General features: G+C 55.1%; 1 protein-coding gene across 12 annotated transcripts in view; it reads right to left on the reverse strand.

Moving 5' to 3' along the window:
- Window positions 1-537: 537 nt before the first annotated feature.
- TLE3 (TLE family member 3, transcriptional corepressor) overlaps window positions 538-18,617 on the reverse strand; it is a 49,745-nt gene continuing 31,665 nt past the window's right edge. For 3 of the 12 annotated variants that reach the window (XM_009429448.5, XM_054667025.2, XM_009429453.5), the window contains 14 exons: window positions 18,338-18,542; window positions 16,781-16,797; window positions 12,856-12,975; window positions 11,736-11,786; window positions 10,989-11,141; window positions 10,476-10,617; window positions 9,785-9,984; window positions 8,626-8,702; window positions 7,377-7,626; window positions 6,766-7,013; window positions 5,551-5,698; window positions 4,697-4,847; window positions 3,715-3,791; window positions 538-2,544 (listed from right to left, as the gene is read on the reverse strand). In XM_009429448.5, the coding sequence (XP_009427723.2) occupies window positions 2,437-2,544; window positions 3,715-3,791; window positions 4,697-4,847; window positions 5,551-5,698; window positions 6,766-7,013; window positions 7,377-7,626; window positions 8,626-8,702; window positions 9,785-9,984; window positions 10,476-10,617; window positions 10,989-11,141; window positions 11,736-11,786; window positions 12,856-12,975; window positions 16,781-16,797; window positions 18,338-18,542 (1,947 nt within the window). In that variant the 3' untranslated portion in view covers window positions 538-2,436. The remainder of the gene's footprint in view (window positions 2,545-3,714; window positions 3,792-4,696; window positions 4,848-5,550; window positions 5,699-6,765; window positions 7,014-7,376; window positions 7,627-8,625; window positions 8,703-9,784; window positions 9,985-10,475; window positions 10,618-10,988; window positions 11,142-11,735; window positions 11,787-12,855; window positions 12,976-16,780; window positions 16,798-18,337; window positions 18,543-18,617) is intronic. The other 9 variants (XM_009429458.5, XM_009429450.5, XM_009429459.5 and 6 more) reach the window with 9 other exon arrangements.

Here is an 18,617-nt window from a genome sequence, read left to right on the forward strand (position 1 = left end):
ATCATCCAAAAACACACCTTTGTGACCTAGAGATTGAAGATCTCCTCGTCCCACCTAAACGTGTTAAGCTTAAAATAAAATTGTGCAGGTTTCCAAGGTCCAGATGTTCACAGACACTTTGCAGTTTTGCTTCAAGTTCATTACGTTTAATTTTTTTCCAAAAAAGTTCTGCATTGACAGCTGTACAATACTTTGGTGTTAACCTGTGGTCTTCCTTCACCTCAGTGAACTCTGCCCTGCCCATCTGTCCAGAGGAAGTCTTAGCTCCTACCCCCCACCCTCCCTGGCGCTTGGATGGGAGGCGACACAGTATGGGATTGTGAAATCCCTGCTGCGATGTTGGGTATCTGGAAGGGGAGAAGGGGGTGGAAGCAGCGCAGGGAATGCTGTGAGATGAGAAGAGCTCACATCGATGGGAAATGGCCCTGGCCCAGGCTCCAGAATGTGACAGCAACAGTGGCCTGGCTGTTTTCCCGGGGGGCGGGGGGCAGGACTGGCAAACTGGGGGGAGAGGCAATTAAGACGCAACAATCAAACCAACCTTTAAATAGTAACTTTTAAAAATATAAAAACAGTTCAGTACAATGACTTTTCATTCTTTTTTTCTTCGGGAATAACTTTCTTCTACCCTCACCCTCCCTTCTGGCTAGAGCCTTAACAAGAGGTGGCAGATGGACATCTGAGACCCAGAGAGACTCTGGACGCCCCACGCGCCCAGCCTTGGAGAGGCACAGGGTGTGTCGCCAGCCTCCACATCCCATGCCCGGTGCGCTCAGCTGGGGAGCAACCTCACTGAAGGTGGGTGGCTTTCCCTGGAGCCCCTCCCACCTCCTCAGCAGACGGAATCACACATTACAAAATAATCCATAAAAATGCAGTATAAAAATTATCTTCGATATGCTACATCCATGGAGAGCCCGCCACCAGGACTCACAGCGGCCTTTAGCTTTTCTTTAAAAGGAGAAAAAAAAAAAAAGACCAAAAGGAAAAAAAAAAACAAAACAAAAAAAACCCAACCCAAATCCTAACACCTCAGAACATGTTGGTACCAAAAGGTGGCACCTGCCAGAGGCGATAGTCTACCTAACCTGTTTGGGCCACAAGAGACTGCAATCTGCAAGAAATATCCACAGTGTGCCAGGATCTGTGTCCCCCTCTCCCACCCCCCAACCCCCACTGCTCTGCCCAGGGTGGGGGTGAGGGGGATCCTCTTTTCAGACTCACAACCCTGTAGGTTTATACACTTTCCCCCCTCTAAGGGGAGAGGAAGAGACTGTAGGCGGGAAGGGGGAGAAGGCATTTTATAAAAGGACATCACTTCTAATTCTTTTTATTCAAATTAAAAAAAAAAAAAAGCACCCACATCAGTTGCTATTTTTCTCTGGTAGCTCCCTGAGCTGAGTTGCTATGCTGTCTTCTAACTTTTTGTCCTTTTTAGGCTGTGTCCCAAGATTCAGAAGAGCTGGAGAGGGAGTTCCTTTGAACTTCCATTGCTCATAACAATAACTAAGTGTGCACCAAAGAGAAAGACCAGGCTGAGGAGGAGAGAGGGAGAGACCAAGAAAGAGAGACACAGAGAGGGCAAGAGGCAGCCAGAGTGCAAGAGACCACAGAAAGCTCCGTTTCTGCGGGTGTCCGCCGGACGGGCCCCCATCTCAGTGCCTTCCATCCCTCAGTCTGGCCGGCTGGTTATCAGTCCGGATGCCCAGACCCGTGTGGAGGCACACGCATTCCAGCAGGCACCTTACGGCCAACCTGGTTGCCTTTTCCACACTCTAAGACTTTTCTCCTTTTTCTTCAATTGGTTCCCCTCCCTGTCTCCTCTTCCCAGGTGAGAGCATCTGTTTATTTAAAAAAAAAAAAAAAAAAAAAAGCCACCACCACGAGTGGATTACAAATACAGCAGGCGAAATACACACTCAGAGTTTCCGGTGGGAAGGGGCCTCCTCTCCCACTGATCAGTCCGCAATAGGAGTCTGTTATTTACATTTTTCACAAATCTTGTGCACTGCACAATCGGCAAAGAGAGACCCCCCCCTCCCCCAGCACAACACTGTGGTCCACTCCAGCACCCCCGACCCAAGGTGAGGGACAGGGCAAAAGAAAGGGGAAGAACAAACAGAGACTCATGAGCGGGTCTGTGGGGGAACCGGAGCCATAAGCCTCCAATAAATCTATTTGTAGCAACTGCCAGCATTGTTCAGGGGGGAGGAGGAGGAGCAGAACCCTTCCGAGTCTGTGAGACACATCAATCCAGGCCCAGGAGTCCAGACCGTGACGGGGCACGTGCCCTCTCAGCCGGCCGGAGCGCAGCCCGGAATGCTCGGCTGCCTGCGGCCCATCCTCCGCCATCCTCGGGGCCCCTCGCCTGGGGGTCTCCCTGTCAGAGCCGAGTCGGTTTCTCCCAGAGTTTGACAGCCCTGTTGGAGTTCTTGTTTAGTAGATGACCTCATAAACTGTGGCCTTCTTGTCACCAGAGCCTGTTACAATGTATTTGTCATCCGCTGAAATGTCACAACTCAAGACAGACGAGGATTCTTTAGACTGGAGGAGGAAGACGAGGAGAAGCAGCAGGAAGGCGTGGGGTGCAGGGAGAAAAAAGACAGGAATTCATTTTCCAGTGCTCAACACCACCTCGGTTCTCTCGGCAACAATTGCCCTCCTCTGCCCCTCTCTGATGCTCCGACCTGGAGCACAGTGCGGTGAAGAGGAGGTGGGGAGGCTTTAAAGCACCCACGAAGCATTTTCAGGTAGAGCTCCCCTCCCACCTGCTTTTCCATAAGGAAAAGCTCAGTAACAGTCTCCCACGTGATCTTTACAGTAAGTCATAATGATCAGAACAGGACGCTTTAGCACGAGCTTCTCCTCCGAGTTTACAAATAGGAAGAAGCATTTCCAAGCTAGGAGCTGGCGTCAGCAGCTCAGGCCCACAGCCTGATGAGTTAGGAAAAGGATTGCCACCTGATGTTTGAAGCATGTGCTGTAACTAGAGACCCTAACAATGAGGTTTGACACGCTGCACACCAGACATTTCAGCCTGGGTCCAGAAAGTGGCATGTTGGCTGAGGGAGTGAGAGAGAATGCAAGTGTGTGTGTGGACGCGCAAGAGAGAGAGAGGAAGAAAGTGTGTGTGGGAGACCAAGTGTGCGTGAGTAAATGAGTGTGAGTTTGATCGTGTGTGGGAAAGAGAGCACGTGTGTGTGTGCACACGTGTGTGTGCCAATCAGTGCAGTATGGCAGGCCCCAGATCCTGGTAGATTATAAAAAGCCTCTTCCTTTCCTCCCCTCTTTCCTGTCCATGTCCCTGCTGGTGCTGAATGCAGGTGGAAACACTCACTCACTTGAGGAGGCAACACTGCTCTGGGCAAGGCTGCCGGGCGCACCTCCTGCAGGTGCTCAGCATCCAGCCCAGAGCAAAAACACTTATGCTATTCCTCACTCTCCAAATCCGACAAGCGCCCCAGCTTAGAAGCCCTTGCCCTCGGGGGTCAGAAGCCATCAGTAGCAGATTGTGTGTCCTGCTGAAGTCCCCAGGTCCTTGGGAGAACCCAATCTTGCTCCCCTATCAGGTAGGGGTGGGGAGGGGACCAGGGCAGGTCTGATCCTGGCTCCAGGCTCCTCCTGTTCTTCCTCCTGCTATCCTCACTCCCATCACCATCACCAAGTTTCAACTCTGGGTAGAACCCAGAGGAGGACTCAGATGGTGGGCAGTACCTGGAATATGCTGGCTCCATAAGGCGTCCTCCAGGCGTTGAGAAGGTTATCTTTCCCAGTGCTCACGAACCACTTGCCTGCAGGTGGGAGGCAAAGGCATGATCAGGTTGTAGCTCACTGCCCTCTAAAGCAAGATCTGCCCCAGACATGGCCAGCTGCCATAGAAAAGCAGTGAGAACTGCTAACTAGTATGACTCTCCAATTTCGAGAGGCATTTTGCAAATGGGACTTGTGGACACCTGGAGAAGGCCTTCTCTGAAATCCAGGGGGAGGGCTGGGCGGGGCTAGGATGGGAAAAGGTAGGATTTGAAGTTCATTGCAGTGATAACACTGCCTCAAAAGATTCTTGTTAAAGCCACTAAGGTTGACTGGCCTTTCTAAATTCTACTACTGGAAGGCGACAGGAAATACTGAAAATATCCAAGCCCTGGGAGTCTGGAGACCTGGCTGAAGACAGCAGTCAGTGGGTGACCTTCCTCCAAGCAGGAACTCGGCCAGGGCTCTACAAGTGTTAAAGCCCTTATGCTCCCTGAAAGCCATGAGCACCATGCTATTCCCGACCAGAGAGAAAAATCCACTAGAGTTCAGAGAGGGTGAGATGTTCAAGACTGCACAGCTTGTCAGTGGAGGAGCAGACACTCCCATCCAAGGCTATCAGACGTCAAAGCAAGTGGTTGTAACCATGGAGAGGAACTGCCTGCACTACCACTGTCCTGTTCCTTTGCCCCAAGCCTGCAAGAACTGGCTCTGGCCTAGTGTCCTGAGAGTTCAGTAACTCATGGTGACATCTGCACCCGAGAAACAAGGATGTGGAACACGATCACTTAAGGGTGTTGAAGGGGCACCAGCTCAGGGGTCAGGAGGCCTGGTTCCAGGGCCTAGCTTATTCTATAAGCTTTGGGCCCCTCTTCTGTCCTGTTGGGCCAGGCTGCCCTGGGTTCCCCACCCCACTCCATCAGGCCTGGGCCCATCCAAGGCTCACCGCAGTAGGCGAACTTGAGGGAGAGCACGCAGCTCTCGTGCAGGTGCAGCTGGTACTTGTCAGGCTTGGTGTGGTGCAGCACCTCCACGTTGCTGCTCTCCATGCCCACAGCCAGCCACTCCCCAGTGGGGCAGTAGCCCAGCGAGAAGATCTGCAGGTGGTGGGAGGGGAGATGGACTGAGCTCAGCATTCTCTGCCCTCAAGAGGAGGGCGGCTCCCAAAGGTGCTGCTCAGGTCCTCTGAGGCTCAGGGTCCCTCCCCACCCACCCAATAACCCAGGGGTATGGGAGGTCATTTTCCATCCCCATTTTATAGGTGAGACAGCACAGACATTTTGCATTCAGTTACTCTGTCTCTGAGACTTTCGTCTTTCCTTAAGAAAAAAGTGAGTTTAAAAAAAAAAAACTAAAATATTAAAAATTTAAGATTAAAATATTAAAGTGAGGAATGCAAATAAGAAATAATAATCCCTGGCATTTACTGAATGCTTTCTGTGAGTCGGGTTTATGGCTGCGCCTTTTAGAGGGATCATTTCAGGTGCCCACATCAGACCTAGGAGGGGGCTACTATTATTTCCATCTTGTGAATGAGGACGCCGAGGACAAAGTGCTCAATAGCAGCAGAGAATGAATCAGATTTCCACAGTTGGGCCAAATGTGTCCAACCCCAAGGTCATCTCCATCTGTTTCATTGTTGCTTCCTCCAGGAAGCCTTCCCAGATGGCTCAGGTTGGTCCCAAGTCTCTTGGCAGTGGCCACTCTGTGAGGGTCCCTTTGTCCCTGACCCAGCCACTGGGGCCCCAGAGGGAGGGAACACACTGCTCTTTGGGAAGGGAGGAGTCTTGGGCCGCACACCTGGGAAGTGAAGTCATGCTGCTGTAGCTGTCGGCCCTCCCGCAGGTCCCAGGAGCGCACCGTGTTGTCCAGGCCCCCTGTCCACAGTTTGGTGCCATCATGGGAGATGTCTATGCAGCTGGCCCCATCCGTGTGGCCCTGGAACTGCCTACGAAAGCCAAGTAGGGAGGAGGGTGAGTCCCGGGAACCACAGACTGCCAGGTGGCAGCCATCCCAGGGGCAGTCTGAGTAGAAGAGGAAACTGAGGCCCAGAAGAGTGCACTATGCGCATGGTCCCTTAGCGAGCTTGCAGCAAAGCTAGCCCCGGCCTCTTTCCAGTTCCACGGAAGGGTTTGCCCAGGGACAAGTCCCCTGGGAAATGGGGGGGGGGGGGAGGTGAAAAGGGGACCTTGCACTAGCCTTCTGAAGGGGACCTTGCACTAGCCTTCTGAGACTGAATCCCTCCAGGGTGGGCCTCTGGAGGAGGTGGAGCTGGAGGCTCAGGAAGGTGAGGAAGGCAGGAAGGCCCTGGGGAAGCTACACGTGAGATGACTGATAAAGAGAATGCAGGGCCCCACTGCCTTTAGGACGCAGCTCCTTAACTCGCACTCCACACACCCTCAATTTGCCCTCTTAATCTATCTCTTCACCCTGCATGAACTATGGGGCTGAGGCCATCCATGCACACGCTGAATAACACACACAGCCCATGTATACAAGAGTCAGCTGGGCCAGGCACCCGTCTGCCTTTGTGCTGCGGCACAGTCAGAGGAAGATGCTCCACTGTCACTGTTTTACACAGGAAGAAACTGAGCCGCAGGGGTTCAGCGACTTGTACTAGGTCATAGTGGAGGCAGGATTCAAACCCAGCAGTTTTGTCCTGAGGCTTGTTTAGCCACCACGTGATGTGGCTTCCCAGTCGGGTCTCCCTAATCTGGTCTCTGGGGCTCTGCTCCCAGCCTCTCTGCTTGCTCCACTAATCTGACCTCCACTTCCCCAGACATGCTCCAGCTCCACTTTCTTCCCAGAGCCCTCTCCAACTCCTGGGCCCAATGGCCCTCCCTCCTCTGTCCCTCGCATAAGGCAGGCGGAGCTGTCTTTTCACCTGTGCATCCCAACGGTTCTGGCCACCCCACAGTGCCTCAGACAGGGCCAAGGTCACAGCAAACAAGACCAGGCAGGATGGGTAAAAACTTCCCCAGGACGAGGCACTAATGCTCCCTCCTGCCGGCTCACCTGACCAGGGTCTGGTTGTGCAGGTCCCAGACAGCAATGTTCCCATCGCTGCAGCAGGAGAAGCAGACTTTGGCGTCAGGGCTAATGGCCAGGGCATAACAGGCGGGAGCCGAGGACGTCAGCTCGGCCTTGATGCGGGGCGTGGGCGAGGCCAGGTCCCAGATGGTGAGCGTGCTGGCCTCGCCGCCCACGATGAGCGTGCGCCCATCAGGGAGCAGCTTGCAGGAGCGGATGTAATTGTCCCTGTTCTGGAGGGAGAAGGGGCAGGGCTGAGTGCTGCCTACTTCCCCTCCTGGGCACCAGGAGAGTCCTGTCCAGCAACACCGAGCACCCTCACCAGTCCTGCTTACAGCCTCCCCCTATACCCAGCAGCTGCCAGGCTGTCCCCATTCCTCAAATTCACAACCCTTTGATCTTTCATGAATACCAGGAGGTCAGAATCAGCCCCACACACAGAAGGCACAACTGAGGCTCAGAGAGGTTAGTCAGCTTGCCTAAAGTTGCTCGGCCAATACGGTGCTGAGCCGGGCCCTGGGGCTCTCCCCTGTGGCCCAGGCTGCCCCATCCTCCTACACCAGCTGGAGGAGGCGCAGCAGCCCTGGGATTCTCACCAGGCAGTCCAGCTGGGAGATGGGGCTCTTGCTGCCTGGCTGGCTGATGTCCCAGATCTTCACGCAGCCCTTGCCACCTGTGTAGACGTGCCTCGTGGGGTTGCTGATGGTCACGGCACACACCACCTCCCCGTGGCTGAGTGTGTTGATCTGCCGGGCGTGCCTCGGGATGCCGGGGCCTGCCAGGGCGTCGTGGGGGAAGGGCACGGGCTGCATCTGCCCATCAGCACTCACATGGAATGAGTACGCTCTGAAAAGGTGAGAACCGTCACTGCTACCATCCACCCCGGCCCCTCAGAGTTCCCATAGGCCTGGCCCAGGTCACCTGCACCGCCCCCGACTGGCTGCCCTGCCTCTAGCCCCCTCTGCTCTGAAACCATTCGAACCCAGTAACCCCATGTACTGGGATGGCTCCATCGGGGTAGACAGTGATTAACAGACCAGCTTTGATTTTTACACCCAGTTATATATCCTTGCTTCAAATCAGACCAGAAACCCACAGGTGTCCTGGAATGCCCTTTCCCACGATCCATACATTCCCCCAACATGCCAACCCTGGAAAGGGCCTGGCTGAAATGCCACCTCTTGCTTTAGGAGCCGGTGGTATTAGGGAAGGGATCTGCTTGCCCCTCCAATAGCAAATGGGAAAGTCCATGTCAGAGCCTGTGGTGAGCCAGCCTGGCCTGCCTGCTGTTTCAGGCTCTGGTGGGTGCCCTCTCAATCAGCATCTAGATTCTCGTGGACAATTAGAGGACTGTGTCAGGTAGTGTCTCGGCATTATCTGTAGGCTCAATCTTTTAGTTTCCTAGCAACCCAAGGAAGTGAAGGGCTGGGGAGAGTGTGCCCTCCAGGGGAGGGAAGCACTGCTGACAGGGAAGGGCCTGCGACCAGCGGCACTGGGGCCTTCCCAGCAGGTCGAACCCAAAGGAGTCGGCAAGGCCCACCACAGCTCCAGGTGACTCGGTGAGGAGTGTTCCTTCTCTCCCAGCCCAGTGGCCATGTACTTAGCTAACTCCACGGCTCCTCTGTTGGAGGGAGCTTCTGTGGGTGCTCAGAAGTGTGGCTTGGCTACAGTTTCCTGGGGTTGCAACCAGCCCTCGGTGCCTCTAGAGGGACAGATACCTTTCCAAAGGGACATGCACCAGGGCAAACCCTTGGTCAGGGGATGAGGGGCGTTGTTGGAAGAGGGGGTAGAGTGCTCTCTCCTGCCCACCCTACAAAGCATGCAGTAAGTATAGCCAAAGCTTACGGTTTTCCTCCAGGAATGGAGGCCAGGCTTGAGGGGAGGCCTGTGGCCCGCATCGGGGGATGAGGGTCAAAACCAACCTGTAAAGCAAGGCAAGACAGCCCTCCATCAGCCGTGCTGCCACACACCCCCACCCGTCTCCTCCACCACCCACCCGGGGTCCTACCTGCACGGCTCTGCCACTTTGTAACCCAAGAGACAAGCTGAGCAGAGCAGAGCCCATTGATTCAGAGGAGACACAGGCCCAGGACAGCCCGTGGCAGGGAGGGGGTGACAGTGCAGACCCCACTCTGAACCAGCATCCTCCCTGTTCTGCAAGGCAGAGCTGGCCCTGCCTTACTTCTTTCCTCTCCTGTGGTCCTAGTGGGCCTGCCAGTGGAGAGGAGGCCACCCCAGGTCCAGGAGGTAAAAAGGAAAACTGTCTCCTGAAAAAGGGCCCCTCTCCCCACCAACCCTAACTCTTCTTTTTATTTTTATTTTTTTGAGATAGAGTCTCGCTCTGTCGCCCAAGCTGGAGTGCAGTGGTGCAATCTTGGCTCACTGCAGCCTCTGCCTCCCGGGTTCAAGTGAGTCTCCTGCCTCCACCTCCCGAATAGCGCCTGCCACCATGCCCGGCTAATTTTTGTATTTTTAGTAGAGACGAGGTTTCACCACGTTGGCTGGCCAGGCTGGTCTCGATTTCCTGACCCCAGGTGATCCACCCGCCTTGGCCTCCCAAAGTGCTGGGATTACAGGCGTGAGCCACTGCGCCCGGCCCCTAACTCTTATTATTTATTCACCACAATAGAAAGTCTTGTACAACCAGTCCCATCTACGAGACCCCTGCTCCATGGACATCACCTGACTCGCCCTGGGATTCCTACCCCCCAGAGGTGGGAAAGCCAGGTGTCAGCCCCGTTTCGCAGACTGAAAGGGAGGCTGCCTTGCATGAGGTCACAGGGCAGCTCACAGGCCAGTGGGGGATGGAACTCAGGTCTGCTGGCCCCAAAGAGTGTACCCTTCCAGCCAAGTCTCAATTGTTTCCGATACACCTTCCCACAGGGGCAGCTGCCTGGCCTTGAGACCCTGAGGGGCCCCTTTAGCATGTGGGGAGCACCCGTCCAACCACCGGCTCCCCACACCATGCCCAGTCCCCAAGAAAGGAGCCAAAAGGTCTACGTACAGCTCCAAAGCTCACCATTGGCGATCGGCCATAGGCAGCGGCTGCAGCAGCGGCGGCGGCGCTCATCTGGGGTGGGATGTTGTGGAGGCCGGCGTAGGCGCCAGGACTGGTGAGGGAGCCGTTCATCTCATGGTGGCTCATCATGGCGAAGGGCGCCGCATAGGAGCTGGTGATGGAGATGGGCGTGCGCAGAGCCGAGGCTGCGAGGGGTGGGCGTCAGGGAGGTGGGCCTTAGGTGGATTGGGACACGGCCATGGCCGCCTCACCCAGCAATAAACCTCCCTGCATTCTTAAGCTGCCTGCTCCAGGCAGTCCTCTCAGACTGAACCCACCCAAGTGGGATCCCTGCCTTCAGAGCCAAAGAAGCTTAGAGCTTGGCAGATGCACCCACCTCTTTTTACAGAGCAGGATATGGAGGCCCAAACGGGCTTGCTTAGAGCCTCATTGGACTAATGACAGGGGTGGGAACAGATTTTGGGAGCCCTGACCTGTCTGATGCTGCTTTCATGTCTGGCCCAGCAGGGGTCCCAGAAACCCTGGTGTCACCTCCTCAAATCTGACCGTGAAGTCCCCAGGGGCAGGCCCTGGGAGACACTGCCTGTGCTCTATCCCATGCGTGTGTGTCACCCCTGCCCTGGCCAAGAGCAGACCCCCTCCCCCCAATCAGATTAACCCAGCCCATGGTGCCTACCCATTATACCTATCGGGTCCATGCCCGGAGGTTTACCCGGCATCGACCTGAGCCCTGGGGTCGTGCTGGTGCCTGGAGTTGGGGCGTCGTTCCTTGGGGTTGGTGTGTTGGACTTGAGCCCAGGGGTGGAGGATTTGTCGTTCTGAAGAGGGGAGATGCAGAACAAGGGAGGCCATGAGGCTTCCATTCTCCTAGGAGCCGGGCACAACCGGTGCCGGTCCCAACGTGAAGCCCAGAGCCAGACCCTTATGAAGCTTCTGCCGAACGGCCTCTCAATCCTTGCCCAACCTTGTTTGGCAGGGACTGGGGTGATCACTCCCATTTTACAGACGTAGCAACCAAGGCTCAGAAATGTTAACTCATTAGCACAGGCCCAGCAGGCACAGAAGGTAAACCGGGGCCGATCACCCATCCAGCTTCTCCCACTCCACCCCTCTGCCTGCCAATCGGCACCACCCCAGCTCCAGTCCCTGCCGCTCCCTTCCCACTCCCTTCCACCCAGACCCCACATACATGACCAAGGTCTTTGGTCTTGGAGGAAGGTGTGCTACTGGAAGAGGCCACCGAGGCAGGGCTGGTGGGGGCATCTTTTTTCAGGCTACGGGCCTTGTCCAGCCCATTTTCAGGAGGGGAGTGTGCCGGGCTGACCCGGGGCGTTGCGGGGTCCTGAAAACACAAGTGATGCAGAGATGCACTGAAAGCAACAGCCAGCCTTGAGGCTTCCCTGCTCTGGGAGTGGGAAGAGAGAGGGCATGGGTGATGGGAAGACGAGCTTGGCTGAAAGACTGGGGGCCCCACAGTGAGGAAAAACTAGCTCTTAACCATCTGGTCTGACTGAGGCCTAGGGAGGGTGGAAGGATGATCTTCCCAATGTCAAACACAAGTTCAGGACTTCAGTCAGCATGGCTGGGTTTGGCCAAATGTAGATGCTCTCCAGCTCCTCCTCAGGCCCCTGAGGCTGAGACCCTGGGGGGACGGAGGATCACGGGGAATAGAAGATGGCCCCTACCTGGGATCTTTGGGGGTGTCTCTCTGGAGACCCATTGCAGGAGGCCCTCCAGGCCCATAAATGCCCAGACACCATGCAGCAAAGCCCTGCCCTGCTCCTCTTGACCCCCTGAGACCCCAAGACTGGAGGCCTTGTCTCCCTGCTCAGGCTGCCAGTAATACTAGAACAGAGAGAATAGATCCCACCCTGGGGAGGAATAATTCCAAACCATGCCAAACCAAGAGCCCCCTTGCGACCGGGCCTGCCCATACCTCATTGGAAACATCCACCACCAGATCATCACTCTTGTCCCCATCACTGTCCTGCAACCAAGAGAGAAGCCAACTGGTCAGTAAGAGGCCACACTTTCCCCACCCCTGACTGAGCCCAAACCACCCTGTCCTTCTACTGGCCAGGACCTGAAGCCAGGCCAAACCCCAAAGTCCATGCTTTCTACTCCAGCCCTGCCCTTCAACAGGCTCCATTCCAGCTCAACACGGTCTCCCCGTGAGGCTGTCCCCTAGCCCAGGCCCCGGGTTACTCCACTCCTGTACCCACTGGGCAGCCGCACTGACACCCGCTCCATCATAGCAGTTCTAAGCCCCTGCCCCGACAGCCTGCCCTTCTGCTTCTCTCTGAAGCCAGAACCTTCTTCCGAGCTGGTTTTACATCCACCATCCTTCACAGTCAGTGTGCTGCTCTCACCTGGTCATTCCCACCCGTCTGTGTGGGATGGTAACTTGCCTCCTCTCACAGAAACACAGCTGAGTGTCCTTCGGGTGCTCAATGTGTCCAAAGCCACACAGCAGCCATGTGGCTGAAGAGGGCTGGGTGCAAGACCGCTGAGGCCCTGCACCATATCCTCCCCTTCCCTCTGTCCCAGCTCTCAGCCCTGCACAGCCTGACACAGGGGAAACACAACAGCCATGCTTCCACTAGGGTCTCACGTGCCGGGGGCATCCCATTAAAAGGCTAGTAAAAGCCATGACTGGGTGGCCAAGTGAGTGCATGCCTGAGGCCAACTGAGAGGACTATAGGGTCCACATTTTGGGGGGCACTGGGAGCAGCCCCTTAGAGCCAAGTGGGATTCCGGCAGCACCATGACAGCAGCATGGGGTTGTTGGCCTGTCTGTGGGAAGAGACCCCATGGAGGCTAGGACGACCTCCCCAACCACCTCCGCCCCACAGTGGCTCGCATGCTCATAGTGTGTGTGAACTTCACCCCAGCCCTGTCCCCACCCTGCTCTCCTCAATAGGGTCCCCTATCGCCAACCTGTGCTTCTCTGACTCACTGCCAACCACAAGAAGACCCTGGCCACAGCTTGGGCCCTGCAGACACCCCCTGCCCTACCCAACAGAAACCCCAGTGGTGCCATGGCGCCTTGGACGTACGTATCGGCTCAAGCTGTCCTTCTCCTCCGCCTTCCGCTTCTTGGCTTCCATGCTGTAGTCCGCAGAGCCCCGGTGCTTCTCACTGGCCCGGAGGCTTTCCGAGGGTGACACAGAGTTATTCTGGAAGGAAGAAGAGGGTTCGGGGTTAAAACTTTCTGCTGCGTGTAACAATTCACACATCCGCACACAGCTAAGTGCAGGTGACACGGAGATCAGGGGAGGGAAGAGAAGCTGAACTCCTCTCTGCCCTGCAGATCGTGGCTCCATCAGAGCCTTGCCAGGGAAGCCTTCCCCACTCCCCTGAGACTGAGTCCCCGGGGAGATGCCCTGGGCGCATCCCCAATTCTCTTTTGCAGCTCTGCACTGCTATTAAATAATTAACCCTGCAGCAAGCCGTCTGCCTTCTGGCCTGTGGGACTACGCTCTGTGAGGGCGAGGGTCACCTGGGTCTCATTCACCACCCATCTCGCGCTTGCCACACTCATTTGCTCAAAGGAGGGATAAGTGGAATTTGCACTGAGTCTTGTAAGATGGATCTGAGCTGACAGGCGGGGGCCATGAGCAATACTTCATTTGCTGAGCCCGACAGGAATGGGGAGATTGATAGGGAAGGAGGGCGTCAGGCGGCCACCAACTTCCCAGTGGAGATGAGCAGCCAAGCATTCTGTGTGAACACCCCCGCCTCCACGGTGAGGCTGTCAGCAACTCTGGAGAAACACCAGGGTTGTAAAAAAAACAAAAATGCCACGTCATGAAGCCTTTCCCTCTGACAGACAGGGAAAGGAGCAAGGGCAGGGACAGTCACTGCCTCTGTAGCCATCACCAAGTGGAGACCCCAAGAGGTTGGTGAATGTGCCCAAGCTCCCCTAGCAGAAGGTGGCACAAAGGGAACCCCAAAATTTCGTGAGTTCTCCCTCAACTATAAAGCAAATGAGGATGAGAAGCCTTTGGGATGGGAGGCCTGGGAAGAGGGAAGATGACGGAGCAGTCCTAGGGGTTGATAGTGGTCAGAAATCACCATGTGGCTGTTACCACCGAGCTGGGGAGCAGGGAGGGAAGTGCAACTGGCAAGGGCACCTGCCAGCAAACCTCTGTGCCCAGAGACTAATATCAGGACCAATGCCCCTCTATGATATTGGTGAGGTTTACTCCTTTCTAAGAGTCCAAACTTTACCTTCACCCACCCACCAATTTCTGAGCAGCTGCCCTGGGTCAGCCCTGGTGCTGCAGGCCAGGAGTGGCAGAATGAATGAGACACAATCCCTGCCCTCCAGGAGCTCATGGTCCAGCTATGATGGAGCTGGAAGAAAAGGACAGGCCATCCCAGGTCCCAGTCCCCATGCAACACAGGAGGTCATATGGAGACCCAGAGGGACATCTGTTCAGAAGAGAAGAGCATCAGAAGGCAAGTGGAATGAGGCTTCCCTTCTCTTCTCCACTTTCCCAGAGGCCAAGGGTGGCTCAGGGGCAAGGGCCACTTGGAGGGAACGGGGCTGGGCAGTATTCGGTGGGAACAGTGCGGCAACCAGCCTCAGAACTTAATTTCCTTTCCTAAGCCGGGTTCTGGGCAGCCCTACCCTGCCAAGTTTCTGCCTGAAGCAAATTAAAATGGCAGAGTTATCAAGCCTTGAAGAAAAAATGGAGGTTATAATGGAACTGCAGCTCAACCTTCCCCACAGCCGTGCAGGAGCGGTGGCGATGCGCGCACAGCCGCAATTCAATTAGCTGCTGCAATCGCCGGCAGAAAAATCACCGTCATTTCATTTCATTTCCTCTGACGGTGGTGGCCACCCTGTGCTAAGCAGAAATGCTTCCAGCCCCTCGCACTGGCTGCCCCTTGCAGGCGGGCGGGCAGGGGAGGGGGTGTGCGGCTGCTCGTGTTTCTCCTTGCGACCCGGTGCTCGGCTCGGGAGAACAGCGAGCTCTTTCTTCTCATGCAGTCAGGCTGAAAACCCTCGCCGCTACCGGAGAGTCATGTCAGGCATTTAGCGGCATCGATCCAGCCCGCCTCTGGCTGGCAGGCGGCCAAAAAACTAAGTATTTTTTATTGCTTCGGCTAGGCAAGGAAATATGAATGAAGCTACCACTAATTGGACTCCAGACTAACCCCTCTGGGACAGCTTCCAGCCCGTCCCCCCATCCCCCCTCCCACTCTGACACAGCCCTGTCCTTCCTGCCGTAGGCCTCATCTGTTGACAACCTGGTTTCCAAAGCCTGATTATTTCAGTCTACACCGCCGCTGACACTGTCACCACGCCACATGCCATGCGCACAGCCTCGGCCCTGCCCACTGCTGCCTCTGCCCAGCATCTTGATTCATTCCCACTGGAGTTTCCTGAGGCCCATGTGTGCCATGCATGGACCTCAGCGAGCATGGTAAACAGCCCAGCTCTTGGGGGTTCCCAGGGGGGGTCTTTTAGCAGAAAACTTTCACAGATGGGGCACAAAGCCAGAAGCCAATAGGGATGAGGATGAGGTAAAGACTCATGCTCTTTAGAGAGTGCTGGGCTTCCCACTCCCCCTCCAATTCCACTGAAGTGGGTCCCTGCTAGCCAGGTAATCTGGATCCTCAGTCAGGTTATAAAGGGTCTTCCGAAACAAAGCTGAGAGGTTGGTCAAGCAGGAATTATTCCCATGGTATGGACAAGGAAACTGAGGCTCAGAGAGGCCAAGAGAACTACACAGGGCCTCATAAAGCTGGGACCAGACCTCAGCCTTAAAATGTCCAATCCAGGCCTTCACCTATCTAGGCAAACTGCCTCTCCGAAAAAATGCCACTGTTAGAGGATCAGTACTGAGGCAGTGAACACGGATTTTCAGCTTCAATGACTCCTCTCTTAGGTACCTAGCCATTCCTCAGCCCAAATGTGGTCCTGGATTTCTGAGCATGTAGGCGGGTCAAGAGGCCACGGACGCCAGCCTCACTGCTAATGGGAGGTTTAAAAAGTCAGCCTGGGTAGGGGGAGGGCCAGGAAGGGAAGGAGGGCTGGATTGGAGACAGCTGCGCAAGGAAGCTGCTGTCTAGATGGTTAGTTAACTGCCTGACCTTCCAAGTCCTACTTAACACGAGGTAATAACCAAAGCCATCCTAACAGATTAGATGGCCCCAGATACAAGGACAGCGATGAGGAATAAAATAGCTTTGCTAATCGCTGGAGGATTTTTTTTATCCAGACTCCACTGCGCTTATTCAGAAGGCTTATTCACTTGAAACAGAACCTCGGAGCCTCAGTGTGATCAGAAAGATTTACAACAAATCTCAGAGCCGGCAGACACGCAGGCGGCCTGGCCTTAATGCTCGCCTGCTAGCACTTTCTTAAATCGAGTGAAAGCCCAGAGCAGGGAGAAACTGCAGGCGTTTGAAGGGAATGAGGAGGATGCAAGATCATACAGGAGGCATCCTAGCAGGGGGGTGGGTAAAAACCTTGGCCCTGAACATGGGACACCTGGGTCCTTAGCCCTGGGTTTAGCCCAGAGACTCCACAAAGCCCCTCGCAATGGAAGATCCAGGGCTGGTCAGCTGACCTCTCAGAGTATCACCTCTCATATGAAACGGAGTTAGAACTCATTTAGCCCAAGCTCTTCATTTGACAAATGGCAGACCTAAAGCCTGGAGAGATGAAGGGCTTCCACAACTGAAGGTCACTCTCAACAGGTGACGACAGCAGCTCCCATTTTATGACAGTAGCTACCCCTCACCCTGCCACTGGCTCTGGACTAAGACATCAGCACTGAAGCTCCCAGCTCAGCAAGAGTAAACAAACAACAAAATCCCTAGTTACAACCCACAGAGCAGAAGCGGGAACCCAGAAGCCAGCTTTGGATACCGACTGACTGGTCTCAGGCCCGCGATTCTGGGAGCCCCGAGTCCCACCTCCTCCCAGCACCCAAACACCCCTCCGGGTTCCAGAGTGCCAACACTTACCGCACTGGATTCTCTCTCTTTGGGGAAAGAAGGCCAGGACAGGAGGAAGGTCAGGCACCCCAAAACAAAAAGACAAAAAAGAAAGGAAAAAGGTCAGTCTAAGTCCAGCTGGCTTTTGTGATTTGCTAGTGCACTGGTTTTAAAATGAGCAGAAGGCCTGGATTGCTGTCTCCATGGATCAGCCAAGGCAGGGCCATTAGGTGGCGTTTCTCGGTTTGGAAATTTGCCACCCAAATTCCAATGCTGCCCCCACCCCTCTAGTCCCCAGGGTGGGCAAGGGAGGCCCAGTCCCCACGGTGGGGAGGGTAGGCCTTTGACCCAGTTCTCCCTGTCATGCCAGAGGGCACCAAGTTTACTCTTTAGCAGGCTAGGGGTCTTAAGATCACAAGCTTGAGAAGGATCATGCCATATAAAATACCAGTAGGACCTGGGAGTTAAGAACTTTATTGTTTAAAAAAAAAAAAAAAGGAATTTAACAGTGGTTTAATTTTGTTTTTGAAATTAACACCATTCTCTGATTCTTTGTCAGGATGCCCCTAAAAGCTGAAGCCTCTGAAACTTTGCCCAGCTAAGCACTAGCTCCCCAGTTCTCCTGTCTGCTATGGAGAGGCCCCTCTTCCTCTGCCAAAAGGACCATCCCACTGTAAGACAAAAAAATGTAGCCTCCAGTTCCCGGGACCGGCTACCACCCTGTGGCCTGGGCCAAGGCAGGATGGTGACATTCCAGGCCCCTAGTGCTCAGAAGGTGTTGGCTACGTGCCCCAGTAAATACCGTATCTAAGGGCAGAGTGCATTTGGCACCAATTTTTGAAAAGGGCCTCTCAGGGAGCCAGGCTTTTCTCTTTTCTGATCCAATGAACCACTCCTGAGGCCAAGCTCGGTGCAGCTTCCTGGGTCCTCATGGTAGGGGCTGCAGAGAGGGTCAGAGAACAAGTTCTGACTCCAAGTCAATGTGATCTCTTGCTGGGGTGTGCACTACCCCCACTTACAGGCAGCCAGCTAACAAACCTTTACCTGAGCACTGACTGTGCACCTTTCCCAGGTTTCTGCATTGGTGAGACATAGATGTAAGGAAAACACCCAAGAACTTGGCACCTGTCCTAGGGAACTAATGATCGTGGTGAGCACAAGACATTTTCCAGGGGTAGGATGTAAGACGACAGTAACAAGGACTCAGCTTTGGCATCCCAACTCTTAAACTCTTACAGGAACTTGAAAAAGCCCCTAGTCTGACCAGGAAGGCATCCTGAAGGGGTGTACTGGGGCTGGCCCCTGAAGGACAGGCAAGGGTGTTGTAGGAAGATGGGAGCGAGCTCCAGATGAACAGACAGGGTCTTCAGGACAGAGAATACCAGGTCCACACCAAGGAGTAGGAAAAGGTGCATGGGATGCGGATGGCACTGGCTTCCCTGCACCAGGTATCAACAGATGACTCCAAATCCTTGGTAACTCCTGGTCTTAGGACGACAGCACTTGCTGGGTCCACTCACTGTGAGGCCTATGAGCGCCCATGCCCACCCCTGCCCCGCCCCACCCTCTGCCCCAGCCCAGCCGCACCTCTGTGATCGAGTTCATGGTGGTTCTTCTCATCCTTCACCGTCAGATGGGCCTGGCTGCCCAGGGCGCCCAGTGCCAGCAGCCCGGAGCTGCTCCCTGTCACTGGGGGGATTCCTGGAGGCTGGAGACCTGACGGGTGGGGTGGCAACTGGACCGGGGGGCCGTGTGTGGCATGGGAGAGGTGCTGCGCCTGGAGCTGCTGCTGCTGCAATGAAGTCGGTGGTGAGTACAGCTGAGTTGGGGAGGGCAGGGGAGGCGTGGCCACCTCAGGAGGGAGGGA

The sequence above is a fragment of the Pan troglodytes genome, chromosome 16 (assembly GCF_028858775.2).
Source record: "Pan troglodytes isolate AG18354 chromosome 16, NHGRI_mPanTro3-v2.0_pri, whole genome shotgun sequence".
Lineage (NCBI taxonomy): Eukaryota > Metazoa > Chordata > Mammalia > Primates > Hominidae > Pan > Pan troglodytes.